Raw genomic sequence first — 17,433 nt, 5'->3', positions numbered from 1 at the left:
GGGAGGTGGAGCTGGCGGGCGGGAGGGGGCAGCAGGGGGAATCATCCTTTCCCCTGGAAAGTGTTGGGGCTCTGGGAGAGGAGTAGCTCAGCCTGGACTGAGGGACTTAGGCCCTTAGCAGCCTGGCCTCTTTGCCAGGCGGCCCTATACCAAACCAAGATCGCTTTTCCTCCGGTTTGCGCGCTCCAGCTGCCACGTGCTCGAGACGCGCCCACACAGCAGAGAAACAAAGACAGCCAAGCGATGGAGCTGCCAGTGGCCGCCTCGACATTTAATAAATGAAATTCCATAGCTGGGAGATCGGGGGTGAACGGGCGGCCACCACTCGTGGCATGTGCGCCGGTGGCCGCTCCTTTTCGTCGCCCAGCCCGGGGCCACCAAGCCCACAGACTGACTCCTTGGTGCGGCAGGTGGTGCTCCCCGCCCCCGCCGCCGCCGGCGCCCCCCACCCCCACCGCGAGGTATCTTTGCTCGCTGAAGCCCCGCCAGCTGAGCGGCTGGCTGTGGGGGGAGGGGAGGCCTGCAAAAAGATTTTTCTTAAAGGTGCGATTATAAATATACCCCGTGGATCGAGATTTCAAACAAACTTGTCAATCTGGGCTGCAGCTAAAGGCGATGGAGGCAGCTTTGCTTGTATTTCGGGTGGTGTGACTCATGAGCATTACTTGTCTCCCCCAGGGAAGCAGTCGGCCCACCCACAAGTCACTGCTGCTCTGGCACCGCTGGGATAAAGCCGACCAATTCCCAAACCCCTGCCCAAGGACTCCCCTCCCATCTACACCCCACCCCCATCCCCACTTGTTACTGAGGTCTCCCTGCCCCTCAGGGAATCTTCGCTTCATTCAGGTCGCTGGACCTCCAGGCCTGGTTTGGGCCACCCCTGCCCTCTCCCCACAAGCCAAGTGCTCTGGCATTTTGCTGCTGCAGGGATGGGGGCTGGGTACACGCGGGGCACACGTGTATGGGGGAGCATGCTCAGTGCAGGGGTGCACCCACGTGCGGCCTGCGCCTCCGCTTCCTGTCCCCCCACCTACGCCGTCTCCGTGTGAAGTCTAGGAAGAAAGGCCACCGTAAGAAAAGATCCCTGTATGTTGTGTGCACACGCCTTGGACACATAAAGCTGCGGTGGCCCAGAAACACCGTAGAAGACAAGGCGGATGCAGAGTGGTTATTACGGCACACAGGCACAGTGGTCACTCCTCGGGAGGTCTTTAAAAACTACCCAGATTCTTTTCTCTTGGGATGGAAGTATGGATGAGGTAGAGATGTATTTTTAGCTGGGAGGCAGGGGAACACCTGGGCGTCCATATTGTTGGCGTTGTGCGTAATCAGCAAGGGCGTGACCACACGCACACCTGGACACTTAGATGTGGATACACGGGGGACCAGGTCGTACACCTCACCTCAGCCAGACATAGGCGGGTACCCCAAACCACAGCCCTTTGAAAAGGAAGGGGGCCTGGGCCTCCAGTTCCCCAAGGGTCACTGTCCCCGAGCTTGAGCCACCGGACCGCCCTCCACCTGGAAAGCTAAGGGGATGGGGCTGTGAGGGTAACTCACACTGCCGCAAGGCCGAGGAGCGCGGGAGCCGAGCCCAAGGCCTCAGACGCCGCCGCCCTCTCGGGTCTGCCTAGCTGCGGCCGCTGCCCCTTTAAGCGCCCCCGCCCCCTCCCGCCCGCGCTGCCGGCTTCCTTTCTCTGGGAGGCGCGGCCCGCAGGGCCGGGCGGCGGGGCGGGTGTGCGGGCCGCCCCTCCCCCGGTGGGCTGGGCCTGCGCGGCTTCCTGCAGGAGCGGCCCGGAGCCGCGCAGGGGGCGGAGAGAGCGAGCGGCGAGCGGCGGCAGGGCGGCGCGGGGCGGCGCGGGGCGGTGCGGGGCGGAGGGCGCCGGAGGGCGAGCGGGCAGGCGGGCACGGCGGGTTCCGGGCCAGCCTCGGGGGCAGACGGTTGGCCGGGCGCGCGGAGCCTAGCCGGGGCCTTGCCGGAGCTGGGCCGGGCAGCAGGGGCCGCCGCCGCCCGGGCCCGCCGCCCGCGCCCCCCACGCTGGCCCAGAGGGCTGCGGCCGCGTCGCCGCTGAGGATGTCCCGGAAGGGGCCGCGGGCGGAGGTGTGTGCGGACTGCAGCGCCCCGGGTAAGCGGCGCCGGGCCGGGGGCGGGACCGTGCGGCGAGGCCGCCGGGCGGGCGCCGGGGCCTGGCGGGAGCGCCGTGCGGGGCCGGAGGGCGGGGCGGGGCCGGGGGGCTGCGGCCTCCGGCCTGGGCCCCCGCCCGGGCCACTGCGGAGCCGTGTCCTTGGCGGGAGGGCCGGCTGGGGGGCCTCGGTTCCCTTGCGTCCGTGGACGAGCGAGGAAGGACATTCCCGGCGCCACCTCCCACCCCTCAGTCTGAGGGAGGCAGGCAGCTAGCTGCCCCCCCCTTCTGTCTCTGTATCCCGACGGAAGCGCCAGCCTGGAGTGGCAGGAGGGCTGTGGCGGAGGCCAGCAAGGTTTAGGAGGTGGGGGCGAGTGTGGTTTTGTGTCATCTCAGTGCCACCCCCGCGTCTTGCACCTGCTGCTCGCATGGTCTGCGCGCCCGCTGAGGTGGCGGAGGTCAAGGGGCAAGAGTGCTGGGCAGATGGGCCAGGAGGGGCCTGGATAGTGTTTCCTCGTGAGCAGACGAGGGGTAGCTGCTTTGAGGACTCCCTGCCCCTGGTTACCAAGGCCGGGGCTCCTTGCAGGGCCTGGTGTTGAGGGCCAGTACAGCCTGGGCATCTCCCTCGGAGGCATCCCCAGGCTGCCTGGTGACTGTGAGCAACTAGACTCAGCTGTCCCTGTGCCCTGTGAAGGCCTGCTCTGGGAGGTGGGCTGAGCATTGTCCCAGCTTGGACACTGACCCCTCCTGTCCCTGTGGCCCCCTCTGGCCAGAAATGGGCAGGAAGCAGTACCCCTGGGTTGTCTGGATTCCCAGGACGGGGCTGGCTTCCTGGCTGTATTTACTGTGGTGTTTCCCTTCTTCCCAGCACGGTCAGGTCCAGGCTGATGTGAAAGCCCCCTGAGCTGCTGAGGAAGAGAGGAGCAGTGACCTGAGAGGCTGCTGCTACCTGCTGTTGTGGGAGGACACTGCCAGTGATGGGGCTCAGCAGCTGGCCTGGAGAAGGAAGCTCTGGCTCTTGTCCATCCTTTTTTTTAGAAAAGGAGCTATCTTCTTGGGAGACCTCTGGGCAGGCTCAGGGTGTCTGTGAACTCCAGGGGGACTAAGAGCACAATTAAGTGTGAGAGTGGGAAGTTCCATGGGGTCCAACTTCCAGCCACCCTTTGGACAGGCCCAAGACCCCAACAGGTTGAGAACCATAGATGCTCTGGTATTCTAGCATGAGGAATATTGGGTAATATTGTGGATGCCTGGCAAAGGCAGGGTACTCTGGGTGGCTGTGACCCGGGACTCCTCTCAGGGCATGTCACGATCTGGAGGGCCATGAAGAAACTACCGGGGCTGATGGATCCTTACCCTAATGAGCCGAAGACTGTGATCCCCTTCCCCCAGCTGCAGGCCCTCTCTGCCTGTCCCAGGCTGTTCCATACCTCTGGGGGCTGGGCATAGCATGGGGTGAGGGTGGAAGATCCAGAAGGCCTGGGAGGAAGGTGTTTAGCAGACACTCATCCTAGGTCCTCACTGTGACCCATGGCAAGACTTTCCTCACTCTGGGCCTCAGTTTCCTCAATTGTGAGGCAAAGAAGTTGGAGTAGAATGGTTTTTGAAGACCATCCCATCTTCAAGTCTGTGCTTTTGATACTTAGCTAAAGGGACATAGGGCAGAATCAGCAAGGCAGCTGTTCTTTCTCCACCACGTTTGACTGTTTGAAGTCTCTGGATGCCAAATGGTTTCAGGGAGGAGTGGTATGTTATGGGATGTCTTGGACTGTTTGATTCTGGTCTGCAGTCACTGTCGCACAGGGGCACGGGTGCGCCAGGTACAAGTTAGGATAAGGGTTAGGGCCCCCTGATCCAGGACACAGCTCCAGGAGAGGCAGGTGGTGGGGACAGTGAAGTAGGCAGGGTACTGATAAAGTCTTGACCCTCACCCTACCTCGGCGCCTTGCATGGTGTCTGGCACATGATATACCAGGCACTCCCTGAGTGTTTGGTTGCTTGTCAGGACCCCAGCTGGCCACTTGGGGCTACCCCATTCCCCTACTGTCTGATGCGAGGAGTGGCGCTCTCCGTGTGGGAACTGGAGCAGCCCAGGTACGGGGCTTGAGAGTAGTCAATAGTTGGGACCCCACTGGCCTCTGTCTCTTACCCGGTCATAGGCTTCTCTTGCTGTGAAAGGACTTCGAGCCCTAGGAGTGGGGCTGCGACCTTTTTGTGGCTGGTTGATGTGGGGAGGCTGTAGGGATGAAAGGTGACCGCAGATGTCCTCCCTCCGTTTCCAGGCCCAGGCATACAGGTGACAGGTGTATTTTGTAAGGCGGCCGGAGGTGCCATGACCGCTGTGGCTGCTGGTGCCCCCTCGCCAGGTGCCACGTGTGTACCTGCCTGTCCTGGGAGTCCAAGGGAGGGGCAGGAGTCCAGGAACTCTGGAGAATGCGTTCTCCCTGCTTCCTTCCCCTCCACTCCCTCTGCCACATGGTCCCGGCCTAGCCCACAGACCTGTTCCTCATCCCAGGGTCTCCATCTTAACTCTCCCACCTTGGCAGCCCAGGTCAGAAGAGTGAAGACCTTGGGGTGCCTGTCCTACAGGCTCTTGGGTGAGCAAGGATGCTACTGGCTAGGGACATTTGGAAACCCACAGGCTCATATGGATTGCAGGGTGGGAGTGAATGGGGGCTTTCTTCACTTTTATTGAGATTGAAGTTATGTACAGCCGAATTCCTGCACCTTACGGTTTAAGCCACTAACCCATATGACTACCACTCAGTCAAGAGGTAGAGCATTCTTGTCCCTCTCTGGGCCTTTCTTCTGCCCCCTCCCAGTCAACACTGCCCCCCAGAGGTAACCGCCATCCTGACCTTTATCCCCATGGATTACTCTTGCCTGCTTTCAAGATGGTGGGCTTCTCCTTCTTGTTTAGGGAGGCTCTGCTCAGGAGACCCAGGCCTTTATAGCAGACCTGCTGCCCCTAGAGGCCGGTCATGGCTTTGGGTGGTGACTTGAGTTCACCTTAGCAGAGGCCTTCGTGGTTAATGTCATCCCAGGATCCCTCCTAGGACCCCTCCTACTGCTTGCCCATATATTCCAGACGCCCTGTCCTGAGGCAGAAGTCCTGGGGGAAGGTTGGCAGGATGCTGAGGAGGTTACCACTGTCTCCTAAACCGGATGTTCCCTGGGGGCCCTTGGCTAGCTCAGTCAGTAGAGCGTTTGACTCTTGATGTCGAGAGTTCAAGCCCCATATTGGGCTGGTGGGCATGGAGCCTACTAAAAACAAAACACCTTATGTCCCTCTCCTTTCTACCCCAAGTTTGACCTAAGGGGCCTCTTGGGGGCAAGGGTCCCTTAACCTTAAACCACAGTAGTCATTTGACTTACAGAAACCCTTCTGGCCTGAGGAACTGGCCTAAGTGAGGTTTAGCGGCTCCAGCTTGAGTAGGCCCAAAGCCACTTGGGCATTTAAGAAGTCGGTAGTAGGGTTAGGGTGTGCTTTTCATTTGTGTAATGAAGAACTGAGCTGGCCCCAGTGTTCCCCCTGCCAGGAAGGTGTCCCCAGCTCAACCTTCCTATTTCAGGTCACTGTGGAGGAGAGGTAGGACCCCTCCTTCAGGCTGGGTGAGTGCCCAACAGAGCCTGGGACCCAGTTCCCCAAATCCGAATCTCTTGGTCACTGCCGTATTCAGAGGCTCACCATGTCTGGCCTGGCTCTGGAGATCTGTGCAGTCCTCTCGGGCTTGGCTTCTCCGGGCAGACCGGGGGCCTGGGGTGGAGGCCTTAGGGCGGCCCATTTATGATCCTGGCCTGGGCGGCTCCCCACTTACAGGAAACCCCACCATTTCAACAAGAGGAATTTAGGCTGCGTCATTTCCAGCTTCCTGCTTGAGCTGCCGGAGGTGGCTGGCCTGCAGACCCCTCACCCAGTGGTGCTTGGGAGTAGGGGGAGGGAGTTTTCCATGTGCCTCACTGGGGTTCCTCCCTGTTTGGGTAAAGCCAACAGAGTGTCCTAGGGCTCCCCCTGTTGGCACAGGCAATGGGTCCCTGGGATCAACTCCCAGAAAAGTATATGGCAGGCACCTTGTTGCCCTGTATTTTTGTGGGACACTTAAAGAAGCCCAGACCCAAATAGCTGAACCCCCTCTTTCACTTCTTGTTTCTTCCCTGTCCCTATGGGGGGGGGGGATACTTAATGTAGGCAGAACTCAGGCTGCTCCCTGATTCAGTCTCCTTACGATTCTCTTGGGAACTTCTATGGAAGTTCTTGAAGGGAAGGGTCTGAGAATTGCCTTCTGGTTGGAGAGCTTCTCATTACCCCAAGTCTGAGCCTCCCCTGGGGGGGCCCACACCCACCTCTGGACTCCCTGAGCACTGCCAGGCATGCAGAGAGCCAGTCCCTTACTCCCCCCCCCCTCCAAAAAACAGGGCTTCCTGAGATTGGGGCGGGGGGCCTGGGCAGAGCACAGTGTCCTGGGAAAGAGGCTCCCTGCCCCCGCTCTCTTGAGGCACACAATGGCTGCTTTCTCCCCCATGACCTTTCTACAGCCTGAGCTGTATACAGCTGTCTCCTCCCCCTTTCCCAAGGGGCCCAGGATGGGTGGCATCTCCCCTGCCCTTGAAAAGGACCCCAGGAACTCCCATCCTCTCCTGGCCCCTCCTTCTTGTCTCCAAAGTTTCCTTCTCCCCATGGAGTGGAGAGTGGCTTCCAGGGCCCTTGCCCACTTGGGGCTTCCGCCTTCGGGGCAAGAGCAAAAGAAGAGCACTGGGTGTGAACATGGCCCAGTGTCTGGCATCTCAGAGCCTGGGTCCACGTCCCAGCAATTCCACTCATTAGCTGTGTGACCTTGAGCAAGCGCTCTAACCTCTCTGAGCCGCTGTTTCTAATTGGGAAAGCAAGGATAGCATTTCCTGCCTTGCCTGACAGTGGTGAGAGACAGTGTGCATACAAGTCTAGCTTGTACGCGGTGGGTATCCAGCATTAGTTCCTTTACCCTCTCCGGCCCTATTTAAGAGGGACTCCCACTCAGCCCATCAGTGATGATAGCAGAAGGCTCAACATGAAGAGGCCTCTTCCTAGCTAAGAAGAGGGTGGAAGCAGGAGCCCGTAGAACGGTGGGATGGGTCAGGTCAGGGAGCCTGTGGGTCCCACAGAAGCCTGGGTGCAGGAGGGATAGGGCCCTGCCCAGACCCAGGAGGAATGCCTAGGGCTGTCTTGCAGGTCCCCTGTGAGGGAGGTCTGGGTCAGCTGTCTTGTTCCCTGGGAAAGGCTGCAGGGCAGGAAGCCATGCCCATTGAGTCAGCCCTGGGGACCCCCTCCCCCCAGACAGGCCCAGGCACAGCTGTCAGTCACCTGCTGTGCACCTTAGGGGAAATCCCTCCTACACCTAGCTAGGCTTCCTCATTGGTAGGTAACTTGTGTGTCCCGATGGTCCTCTGCTCCCTGGGCTTTGGGAAGCTGAGTGAGGGACTACGTCAGCCTGGCGTGAGCCCAAAGCAGGGGCACAGGAGACACTGGCCCTGATCTGGGCTTGGCTGACCCAGCTCCCACCCCGCAGACCCTGGCTGGGCCTCCATCAGCAGGGGCGTGCTGGTGTGCGACGAGTGCTGCAGCGTGCACCGGAGCCTGGGCCGCCACATCTCCGTCGTCAAGCACCTGCGCCACAGCGCCTGGCCTCCCACACTGCTGCAGGTACGTGGCTGTCCAGCTAGTCCCCCGGCGCACGCGCCCCCACGCACACCACCCTGGATCCAGCAGTGCCAGAGGGCAGAACCCAGCCTGTTCTTGTGGCCTGGCAGACACAGGTGCTAAGACTGGGGTCTCCCAGGCCGGGGCCCTCTCCCCAGCCCTGCCACATCTTAGCTTGACCATGTAGCACCAAGCAGGTCACTTAACCTCTCTGAGCCGTGGCATGCTTGCTGGGAGACCTGAAGTGCTACACGGGACCCACATGCTCAGGCGGCCCGACCAGGTGGGGTGGTGGGGTGCTGGCAGCAGACACACAGGAGGCCTCCTCAGCCCTGTCTCCAGCCATGCCGGCTGTGGCCAGCGCATGGCAGTGCCCCCCCCTCCAGTAGCTGGCGCACAGCGGGCACCCGCACTTGGCGCCTCTTCCCTGCAGATGGTGCACACGCTCGCCAGCAACGGGGCCAACTCTATCTGGGAGCACTCCCTGCTGGATCCCGCGCAAGTGCAGAGCGGCAGGCGCAAAGCCAACCCCCAGGACAAAGTCCAGTGAGTTGGGCTGGAGGGCTGGTGGCAGGGGCCGCGCGGCCTGGGACGTGGATTCAAGGGGTGGCCGGGTGACTAGCCTCTCCCGCTCTCCCCGATGCGCCCCGTGTCCCCGCCCAGCCCCATCAAGTCAGAGTTCATCAGGGCCAAGTACCAGATGCTGGCGTTCGTGCACAAGCTTCCCTGCCGGGACGACGACGGGGTCACTGCCAAAGACCTCAGCAAGGTTGGAGGGGCCCCAGGGAATGGGCGGGCCTCCTCTCTTGACACCTGCGACACCCTGAGGGTCTGCTCCTTTGTCACCACTGAACCTGAGGCCCCAGAGGCATTGGGGTCAGGCAAGAAGAGTGGGTGCAGCAGGGAGATGAGACTGCATGGTCAGGCGGCATATGCAGCCGAGCCCCTCAGCTCCTCCATGGACACCCCAGGGCTCAAACCCCACCAGCTGCCATCCAAAAGCTGGGAGAACTTGGGGCCGTTTCTTAGCTGCTCCGAGCCTCAGTTTGCTTGTCTGTAAAACGGGAAACAAATCCCAGCATTTCCCTGACAGACACCATCTGTGTCAAGCAGTGCTCACGGCACAGGTGGATGTGACTGACAGCGGGGCCGACCTCTGTCCTCCCTCACAGCCCAACTCCAGCTGGGACCCCGGGAGCTGGTGGGAGGCCCAGCAGCTGCCTTTTGTGGTGTGGCTAGAGGAGGGGAGGGGCCCCACGCACACGTCTGCTGCACACTCTGCTCCTTTTGCAGCAACTGCACTCGAGTGTGCGGACAGGCAACTTGGAGACGTGTCTGCGCCTGCTGTCCCTGGGCGCCCAGGCCAACTTCTTCCATCCAGAGAAGGGCACCACACCTCTGCACGTGGCTGCCAAGGCGGGCCAGACCCTGCAGGCTGAGCTGCTTGTAGTGTATGGGGCTGATCCTGGCTCCCCCGATGTCAATGGCCGCACACCCATTGACTATGCCAGGTGAGGGCCAGGTGGTGGGTGAGGCTGGGCTGGGTGGGTGTGGTGGACGGCCGCTGCAGGGCTGAGGCATGCCCCCTCCCCACAGGCAGGCGGGGCACCATGAGCTGGCGGAAAGGCTAGTCGAGTGCCAGTATGAGCTCACTGACCGGTTGGCCTTCTATCTCTGTGGACGCAAGCCGGGTGAGCAGAGCTCGGGGCAGGTCTGGCTGGGCCAGACAGGTGGGACCCAGACACACCCCAGCAGCAGCTGCCATGGTGACAAAGCCGGCTGGGGAACAGTGTTGCTAGGCAACTGGCTCCTGTGAAATTGATGTAGGCTCTGGGCTCCTGCAAGCTGGGATGGGGAGTGGGGGTGGGCCTAACTTCAGTCCGCTCCCAGGGTGCTTGGGGGTGGCCCGCCCTCCCTGTCCCCTGACACTTCTGGGTGCCACGCTCCAATCATGGCAATAAAGTGGGCTCCCAGCTGCGAAGGCCACCCCGCACCAGTGACTTGGCATTTTTATTTTTGTTCAGATCACAAAAATGGGCATTACATCATCCCACAGATGGCTGACAGGTGAGTGCCCACCTGATGCCCCTTCCTAGAGGCTGTCGGGTATCCTTTGGGTGTCTGGGCCTCAGTGCCTCCACTCCTCCCTCTCCCCAGGCTTTAGGGTCCCCCATCATCAGGGGCCTGGCAGTAGAAGCATTTCTGTCCAGTCTTCATTCCCCGATGCTGGGCCCCAAGGCAGGTGACAAATGCCAGCTTGGCACGTGACCAGCACAACCTGAGCCCCACGGCTCTCCCGCACAGGCTTGAGTACCAGCAGCACCCACCCTGGGAGTGGTGGATTGCTGCCTTCTGCTTCCAGTGGCACTCACCCCACTAGAGAATCATTAGAAAAGTAAAAAGATATGGGCTTCAGGGATTTGACTCACTTTGGGACTATTGACCAGGTCTCTGTGGCGTGCTCAGAAATTGAGTGGGGCTGGGGGCAGGGTACAGCACCACTGAGGTGTTTCTGTCTGTGATCAGCAAAGCCTCTGGCGCCTAGGCTGTGGGGGACACTCCCTTGGCTCACAAGATGGTTGCTCGCGCCACCTGCTGGCCACCTCTGCTCGCCAAGTCTTGCCAAGCTTTGCCGGCAGGCCTGGATCTCAGAGAGAGGAGGCTCCCCTCCCTCTCCAGTGGCTAGCGTGAGCAAACAGGGATGGTCAGGCCTAGGCACCTTGGATCCATGAACCCAGACCTTCTCTGTTATGAGACACCGAGACTCCCTCCTTCTTCTCTGGTTTTATTCTGCGCTGTGTGTGTACCTGGATGCTTCTGGTGTATGTGTTACGAACACATCTGGGTGTGTACTCAGGGAAGTGATGACAGAACACCTTCCTGGTGCCGGCCACTTTTCTTGGCCCTGAGACACAGGTGACTCAGACAAGATCTCTGCCTTTAGGGAGCTTACAGTCTAGAGTGAAGCTGCCTAGTCAGACAGCTCTAGTTGGGGGTGGGGAGTGGGCATCGAGAGAAGTAAAGGCAGAGATGGTATAAAGTAGCAAAGTCGTGCTGGGTACCTCGGGCAGTCGGGGCAGCCGGAGCACCATGCGAGGAGCAGGGAATCCCAGGAGCGGGACCGGAATAGAAACAGATGAGAGAACAGCCCATCCCGTGAGCCCCAGCAAGAGGAGACAGTGTGTGGAGTCAGCTTTGCCATGTGTTGGGTGTTTGACTTCAGACAGGCTACTGAACCCTCTCTGAGTCTTCGTTACCCCCTGGAGAGGAGGTCAGCAGCACCTACCTTTTTGGGGCTGTTGAGAGGATTGGGTGAAATGATGCATGCTAAGCACGGAGCGTATTTTTTAATACGGCTGAAGTATGCCGTATGTATCTTTGGTCATTGAGTTGTTTTAAGGCCGGGGGTAGAGTGGTCCGATCCCCTGGCTGCTGGCTGGAAACAGGGATTGTGGGGGCGAGCTTAGAAGTGGGAAGATGGGTGAAGAAACTGATTCAAAGACCCAAGGATGAGGGACTGATGGGGAACCCGGGGACAGCTGCCCTGGGGCTTGAGGGTGAGGGGATCTCCAGTGCCCCCTACCACCAGGAGCAGACACTGGTGTGGGGTGAGTGGGGCATGGAGGGAGAGAGCAGGCGGGTGCAGGAGCAGATTTGGGGGAGGGGAGATGAGTTCCGTGGTGTGCATGGTGTCCATGGGTGTGCGCCTGTCGCCCTGCTCCCGGGTAATTGCTGCCTCTGTCCTGTTCTTTCCTCTGCTGCCTCTCTCTGGACTTAGATCTCGGCAAAAGTGCATGTCTCAGAGGTATATGGTGCCTGCCATGGGGGCAGGCTCTGGAGGTTGGGCTGGGGGCGGTGTTTGGTGTACAGCATCTGGGATGTTGTCTTCCCGGGGTCCCTGCATGTTCTGGAGTCACTGGCAGGGGCCTGGCCACCTCTCATGTCTGCCTGTTCCCATCTCCCTCTATCCACAGCCTAGACCTGTCCGAGTTGGCCAAAGCCGCCAAGAAGAAGCTGCAGGCGGTGAGTCCCCTTGGACAGACGGGCTCTAACACTAGGAGCTGTCCGCATCTCTGACCCTCCACCCCTCTGTCACTCCCCCTCCTTCCTCTAATCCTTTTCCAAGTCTCGGCGGTGCCTGCCCCTCACTCTGTCCTTCCTGGCTCCCTTCCCCCTACCTCCCTGGCTTTTGTCTTCGACCCTGGCTCTGCCCTCTGCAGGCTCCAGGGCCCTGGCTTCACCTTTGACCTCCAAAAGCACTGACTGATCTGGTCTCCCTCCTGTCCTCTTCCACTGTGGAGTGTGACAGAGAGACCCCTGCCCCAGTTTCCAGTTCTGAGACTACAGGGATTGGGCAGCACATGGAACACAAGCCATTCCCCACATCTTAAGACCTCTTGCTTGAGCTGGCCTTGTCAGTACTGGGGACTAACTGATCTGACAAAGCCTCTGTCTCCCTCTTTGTCTCTAGCTCAGCAACCGGCTTTTTGAGGAACTTGCCATGGACGTGTACGACGAGGTGGATAGAAGAGAAAATGATGCCGGTGAGCCCAGAGGGCATCGGAGGTCATGCATGGGTAGACTAGATGAGGGTACCTGCCCACCTGCTGGGGAAGGGCTAGGCCCTCTTGTGGTTCTCTGGTCCTTTACTGGGGTCTGTGAGGGGCTGCTTGGGGTTGGTTCGCTCAGCAGCTCCACAGAGCCACCCCTGCTGGCTGTGAGCGGCTTGGGCAGCCTCCCTGGCCCAGCGGCCTGTTTCTCCACCCACCTCTGCACTGGGGCTCATCTCGGCTCTGGCTGCCTCCCACTTTGGCTCACTCCCCAGTCCCACTCCGCCCCCCCCTACATCACTCCTTCCGGGCCACAGCCAGATTCCAGCCCAAACTCTGGGCTGGGCCTGGCAAGAAGGAGTCGCCTTGTTCTGCTCTTCATCAGCCTCACTGGCCTCGCCCAGCCTTGCCCTGACTAGACCCTGCTTCCATGGTGTGCATGGTCTTTCTGAAGACCACCCCTGTTTTGCACACCAGCACTTGGTGGGCTGGGGAGGGGCGAGGAAGGCTGTGTTCAGCATTTCCTCACCTCTGCCCCTCCCCCGCAGTGTGGCTGGCCACCCAGAACCACAGCACCCTGGTGACGGAGCGCAGTGCCGTGCCCTTCCTGCCCGTGAACCCCGAATACTCAGCCACACGGAATCAGGTGAGGGGGCTGGGTGGGGGGCCTGGGGCCGTCTCCTCCCCTCCGGGGGTTGCCAGCTCTATGGGCCCTGCCCTTGCTCAGTGGCTGCCACCTGGGCCGCAGCCTGGGCCTGCTCTCCTCCCCCGGCCTAGGCCTCCCTCAGGGCTCTGCCGGTGCTGGGCTTTGGAAATGGAAATCAGGCTTGGTTTTTGAGCCACTTGCTGAGCAGCTTCCAGGGGGTGGGGGCAAGATCCCAGCTGCAGGAGCTCCCCAAGAATCACCCAGAATCAGTGTTATCCCTGACCCCCTGCTCTGGCCATGAGCCAGGTAAAAGGGGACTCCCTTGCAGCTTGGTTCCCCCTGCCCTGTCACCTAGAAGGGGGCCCGTCTTGCCAGCTGGGTTCTTTCTGGCTTGTAGGGGCGGCAGAAGTTGGCCCGCTTTAATGCCCGAGAGTTTGCCACCCTGATCATAGACATTCTCAGCGAGGCCAAGCGGAGACAGCAGGGCAAGAGCCTGAGCAGCCCCACAGGTGGGAAGGGCGTGGATAGGGCGGCGGGTAGTGGGCACTTTTCTAGAATATTTTTTTGTGGCTCCCTTTTGGGGTGGCATGGTGGAAGGGTTGTGTGGCTGGATCCTGAGTGATGGGACTGTGTCCTCAGACAACCTCGAGCTCTCTGCAAGGAGCCAGAGTGACCTCGACGACCAGCACGACTACGACAGTGTGGCCTCGGATGAGGACACGGACCAGGAACCTCTGCGCAGCGCTGGTGCCACTAGGAACAACCGTGCCCGGGTCTGAGCACTGCCCCACCCTGGGCCTCCACCAAGGCCCAGCTCTGTCCCCTTAGAGCCTGGGGCTTTGGGGACAAGTGGGCTGGTTACGGCCTTGAGAAGAGCCTTCTGTGGGCATTTACGCCCTGCCCTGAGGGCTGATGAGCCTCTGTCTCACTCTGCAGAGCATGGACTCCTCAGACCTCTCTGATGGGGCCGTGACCCTGCAGGAGTATCTGGAGCTGAAGAAGGCTCTGGCCACCTCCGAGGCGAAGGTGCAACAGCTCATGAAGGTCAACAGCAGTCTGAGCGATGAGCTCCGGAGGCTGCAGAGGGAGGTAGGGACGGCAGCACTGGTGGGAGGGGGGGGCTCCCAGCGTCCTGCTTGGAGGACCCCTGCTCCCGGAGTTGGGGGTGCTGCCTGGAGCCCCTGGAGGTTCTGACACCCTGTGCCTCTCAGATCCACAAGCTGCAGTCAGAGAACTTGCAGATCCGGCAGCCGCCGGGGCCGGTGCCCACAGCCCCGCTGCCCAGCGAGCGGGCAGAACACACATCGATGGGGCCTGGCGGGAGTGCCCACCGCAGGGACCGCCAGGCCTTCTCCATGTATGAACCAGGCTCCGCCCTGAAGCCCTTTGGGGGCCCACCTGGGGATGAGCTCACCACCCGGCTCCAGCCTTTCCACAGCACTGTGAGTTGCCCGTGGGTGTCAAGGACTAGGGGAGACAGGGCGGGAGCTGCCATGGGACCCTCCGTGATGCCTTCTGTGCCATCTCCCAGGAGCTGGAGGACGACGCCATCTATTCAGTACACGTCCCTGCTGGCCTTTACCGGGTAAGCAGGGCCTGGGACACAAGGGTCCATGTCAGCAAATGGGTTCTGAGCCCCAGCAGGTGTGGCCTTTGCGTTGACGATGGCTGGGCACGGGGAGGACCCGCGATGCTAGGAAGCTGGAAGACGGGGTAGGGGGAGCAGGGAGGAAAAACTGACTCCAGCCCTCCTGGGTTTCAGATCCGGAAGGGGGTGTCGGCCTCCGCCGTGCCCTTCACTCCCTCCTCCCCGCTCCTGTCCTGCTCCCAGGAAGGAAGCCGTCACACGGTAACGTGCCCATCCCCGTTGCAAGGGACAGGCCGAGTAAGGTGTGCACGTGGAAAGCGATGGGCTGTGTGGGTCTGTGAATGTGTACGTCATCTACTGCCCCTTCCCCGATCCTCCAGAGCAAGCTTTCCCGCCACGGCAGCGGTGCCGACAGCGACTATGAGAACACGCAAAGTGGGGACCCACTGCTTGGGTGAGGCACTCCGGGAAGAAGGCTGAGCGGGCCCTGGCGTGTCTGTGAGGGTGCCGGCAGGCAGCCTTACCACTGGTATGGGTCTCTCACCCTGGCCTCAGGATGGAAGGGAAGAGGTTTCTTGAGCTGGGCAGGGAAGAGGACTTCCACGCAGAGTTGGAAAGCCTGGATGGAGACCTTGACCCTGGGCTGCCCAGCACAGAGGATGTCATCCTAAAGACGGAACAGGTCACCAAGAACATTCAGGAATTGTTACGGGCTGCCCAAGAATTCAAGCACGACAGGTATGGGGGTGGGACGTGAGGCTTCTAGGGGCCCCTGGGTGTTGCGGAGGGGAGGGGAGGGGGGGGGCCCGCCGGTGTTCCATTGTCCCTGCGAACCCTAATTTTTACCCTCCCCTCCCCCCAAAGCTTTGTGCCCTGCTCAGAGAAGATCCATTTGGCTGTGAGCGAGATGGCCTCTCTCTTCCCAAAGGTACAGGGGCTGGAAAGAGGAGCAGGATTGAAGGGTCTCCGGGTGGGACAGGTGCAGGGAATGGGAGCCCTACCTGGGTGCAAAGGAGGACACACTGGGCCGTGTTCATGGCTCATGGTTTGAAGTCCAAGGCCCAGCTCCCTCCTCCCCTCCAGAGGCCAGCCCTGGAGCCTGTGCGTAGCTCACTGCGGCTGCTCAATGCCAGCGCCTACCGGCTTCAGAGCGAATGCCGGAAGACCGTGCCCCCGGAGCCGGGCGCCCCTGTGGACTTCCAGCTGCTGACTCAGCAGGTGATCCAGTGCGCCTACGACATTGCCAAGGCTGCCAAGCAGCTGGTCACCATCACCACCCGAGAAAAGAAGCAGTGACCACTCTCCCTGCACCCTCACCTGCACCCTGGGACCTCACTGGCCATGGGAGCTGGGCCACTCCAGACACTAACCCCCACCCCAACAGAGCCGCTGGCGCAAGTGCCCTTAGTGCTGCCACTCTCCCCTGGCAGCCAGGCGCCCTGGTGCCCGTCCCCCTCAAGCCCCCAAGGATGGGGAGGTGGGGTGGCAGGAGCTTCTGTCCCCCACATTCCATGTACCTCCCCCTGTACATAGCATTCCCCTCTTCCCCCTCCCCCAGCGTGCAGGGGCCTGTAAGGCATCACTCCCAGCCCCTAACCCTTGGGGCACCCTCAGCCAAGGGTAGGGTGGGGACACTCCAAGTGAGGCCATTCCCCCTCCAGGTACCCCACCCCATGAGCCAGTTCAGCCCTACCGGGGGCTGAGCAGGGGCATCCTCAATCCTTTGTACATAATCTCTGGATGTCCCTGCCCTGTAGCCACCAGCCCCCCTGCTGCTCTCCTTTAATGCCAAACGGCCCCTGTCCAGAGCACAGGCCCCAGCCTGTGTTCCCAGGGTCCCTAGCAGCAAACACTGGAAACTTTTTTTCTTTCTTCTCTTCCACTCCTTAATTTTAACATTGTGGTAACTGAGTGTCCCTGCGTGCCTGTGTGTGTGTGCGGGGCGGCAGTGCCGTTCCGGAGGCCTGGCCCATCTGGAGTTCTGTGAAGGGTGAGGGGACCAGAGCAGCAGGACCAGTGTCAGGGGTCAGCCCCCCTTCCCCATTCTTGGGGCCAGGGACTGCTGGTAACCAGCTGGGGTCCAACCCGTTGCCTCCCCTCATCTGTCTCCCTGATTCATATCCCTTTCTCTATGAACTTAACAAAAACCACTTCCCTGCATCTCGCCTCCACCTCCCTTGTGGAGGGGGATGTGCTGGCTGGGGCAGAGAACTGAGCATCTGAGCCTGGGGCTGGCTCCCCGGGGTCCCTGACTCAGCTGAGAGCCCCCTACCTATAACCTCTGAGAGGCCAGCACCTACCCTGCGGTATCTGGGTATCTGGAATCTGGGCTGCGGCCTGGGAAGGCTGGAGAGGCAGATGGCAGTGCCTACCGGCTCTCTTCCCTGTCCTGCCTCTGTCCCAGGGGCCAGGCTCTACCTGTGTGGTGGTGGGTGGGCTGACTGTCAAGACGTGTGTCATGTACATTTGTATCAAAAATAAATAAGTGACCATGTGCTGTTGCTGACGCTAGAGAATGGTGGGGGTGGGGGACTGAGGAGGTGGCAGATGTGAGGAGAAAGACCAACCTGTTGAGAACATGAAGCAAATGAAGATTCCTGCTACTCCAGCCCTGAAACTCAGAATGACAGCTTTTGTGTTCTAGAAAAGGAGCTGGGAAATAAGGTTTCCCTAACTATGGTTTCCCAACTCCCCACCATGGCAGCAAGTAGGGCTCTATCAGCTCCTAAAACTACCACTAAGGCCAGGTATGGGGAAGGGGTGCCTAACTTGCTGTTGTAAACGCCCACTTCAAACAAAACCTGAATGGCCTTGGCTGGTGTCCTGGGTTGGAAGTGTCTGTGTGACTG

General features: G+C 60.6%; 1 protein-coding gene across 2 annotated transcripts; it reads left to right on the top strand.

Moving 5' to 3' along the window:
- Window positions 1-1,806: 1,806 nt before the first annotated feature.
- Window positions 1,807-17,078, top strand: GIT1 (GIT ArfGAP 1). Of its 2 annotated transcripts, XM_059148073.1 has the most exons (21): window positions 1,807-2,126; window positions 7,670-7,803; window positions 8,234-8,346; window positions 8,464-8,569; window positions 9,094-9,311; window positions 9,397-9,491; window positions 9,825-9,867; window positions 11,579-11,605; window positions 11,775-11,823; window positions 12,272-12,344; window positions 12,899-12,996; window positions 13,394-13,505; window positions 13,636-13,769; window positions 13,933-14,085; window positions 14,208-14,438; window positions 14,528-14,581; window positions 14,759-14,845; window positions 14,965-15,038; window positions 15,140-15,322; window positions 15,449-15,512; window positions 15,668-17,078. In XM_059148073.1, exons 1-21 carry the CDS (start codon window positions 2,075-2,077, stop codon window positions 15,878-15,880), a joined length of 2,313 nt encoding a protein of 770 aa, XP_059004056.1. In that variant the 5' UTR covers window positions 1,807-2,074; the 3' UTR covers window positions 15,881-17,078. The 2 variants fall into 2 exon arrangements, with proteins under 2 accessions (XP_059004056.1, XP_059004055.1); XM_059148072.1 differs by lacking the exon at window positions 11,579-11,605 and having other exon boundaries at window positions 1,961-2,126.
- Window positions 17,079-17,433: the final 355 nt, after the last annotated feature.

Source organism: Mustela lutreola, chromosome 15, assembly GCF_030435805.1.
Source record: "Mustela lutreola isolate mMusLut2 chromosome 15, mMusLut2.pri, whole genome shotgun sequence".
Taxonomy (NCBI): Eukaryota; Metazoa; Chordata; class Mammalia; order Carnivora; family Mustelidae; genus Mustela; species Mustela lutreola.
The sequence above is the reverse complement of the archived record's forward strand: the minus strand, read 5'-3'. Positions and strand labels throughout refer to the sequence as shown.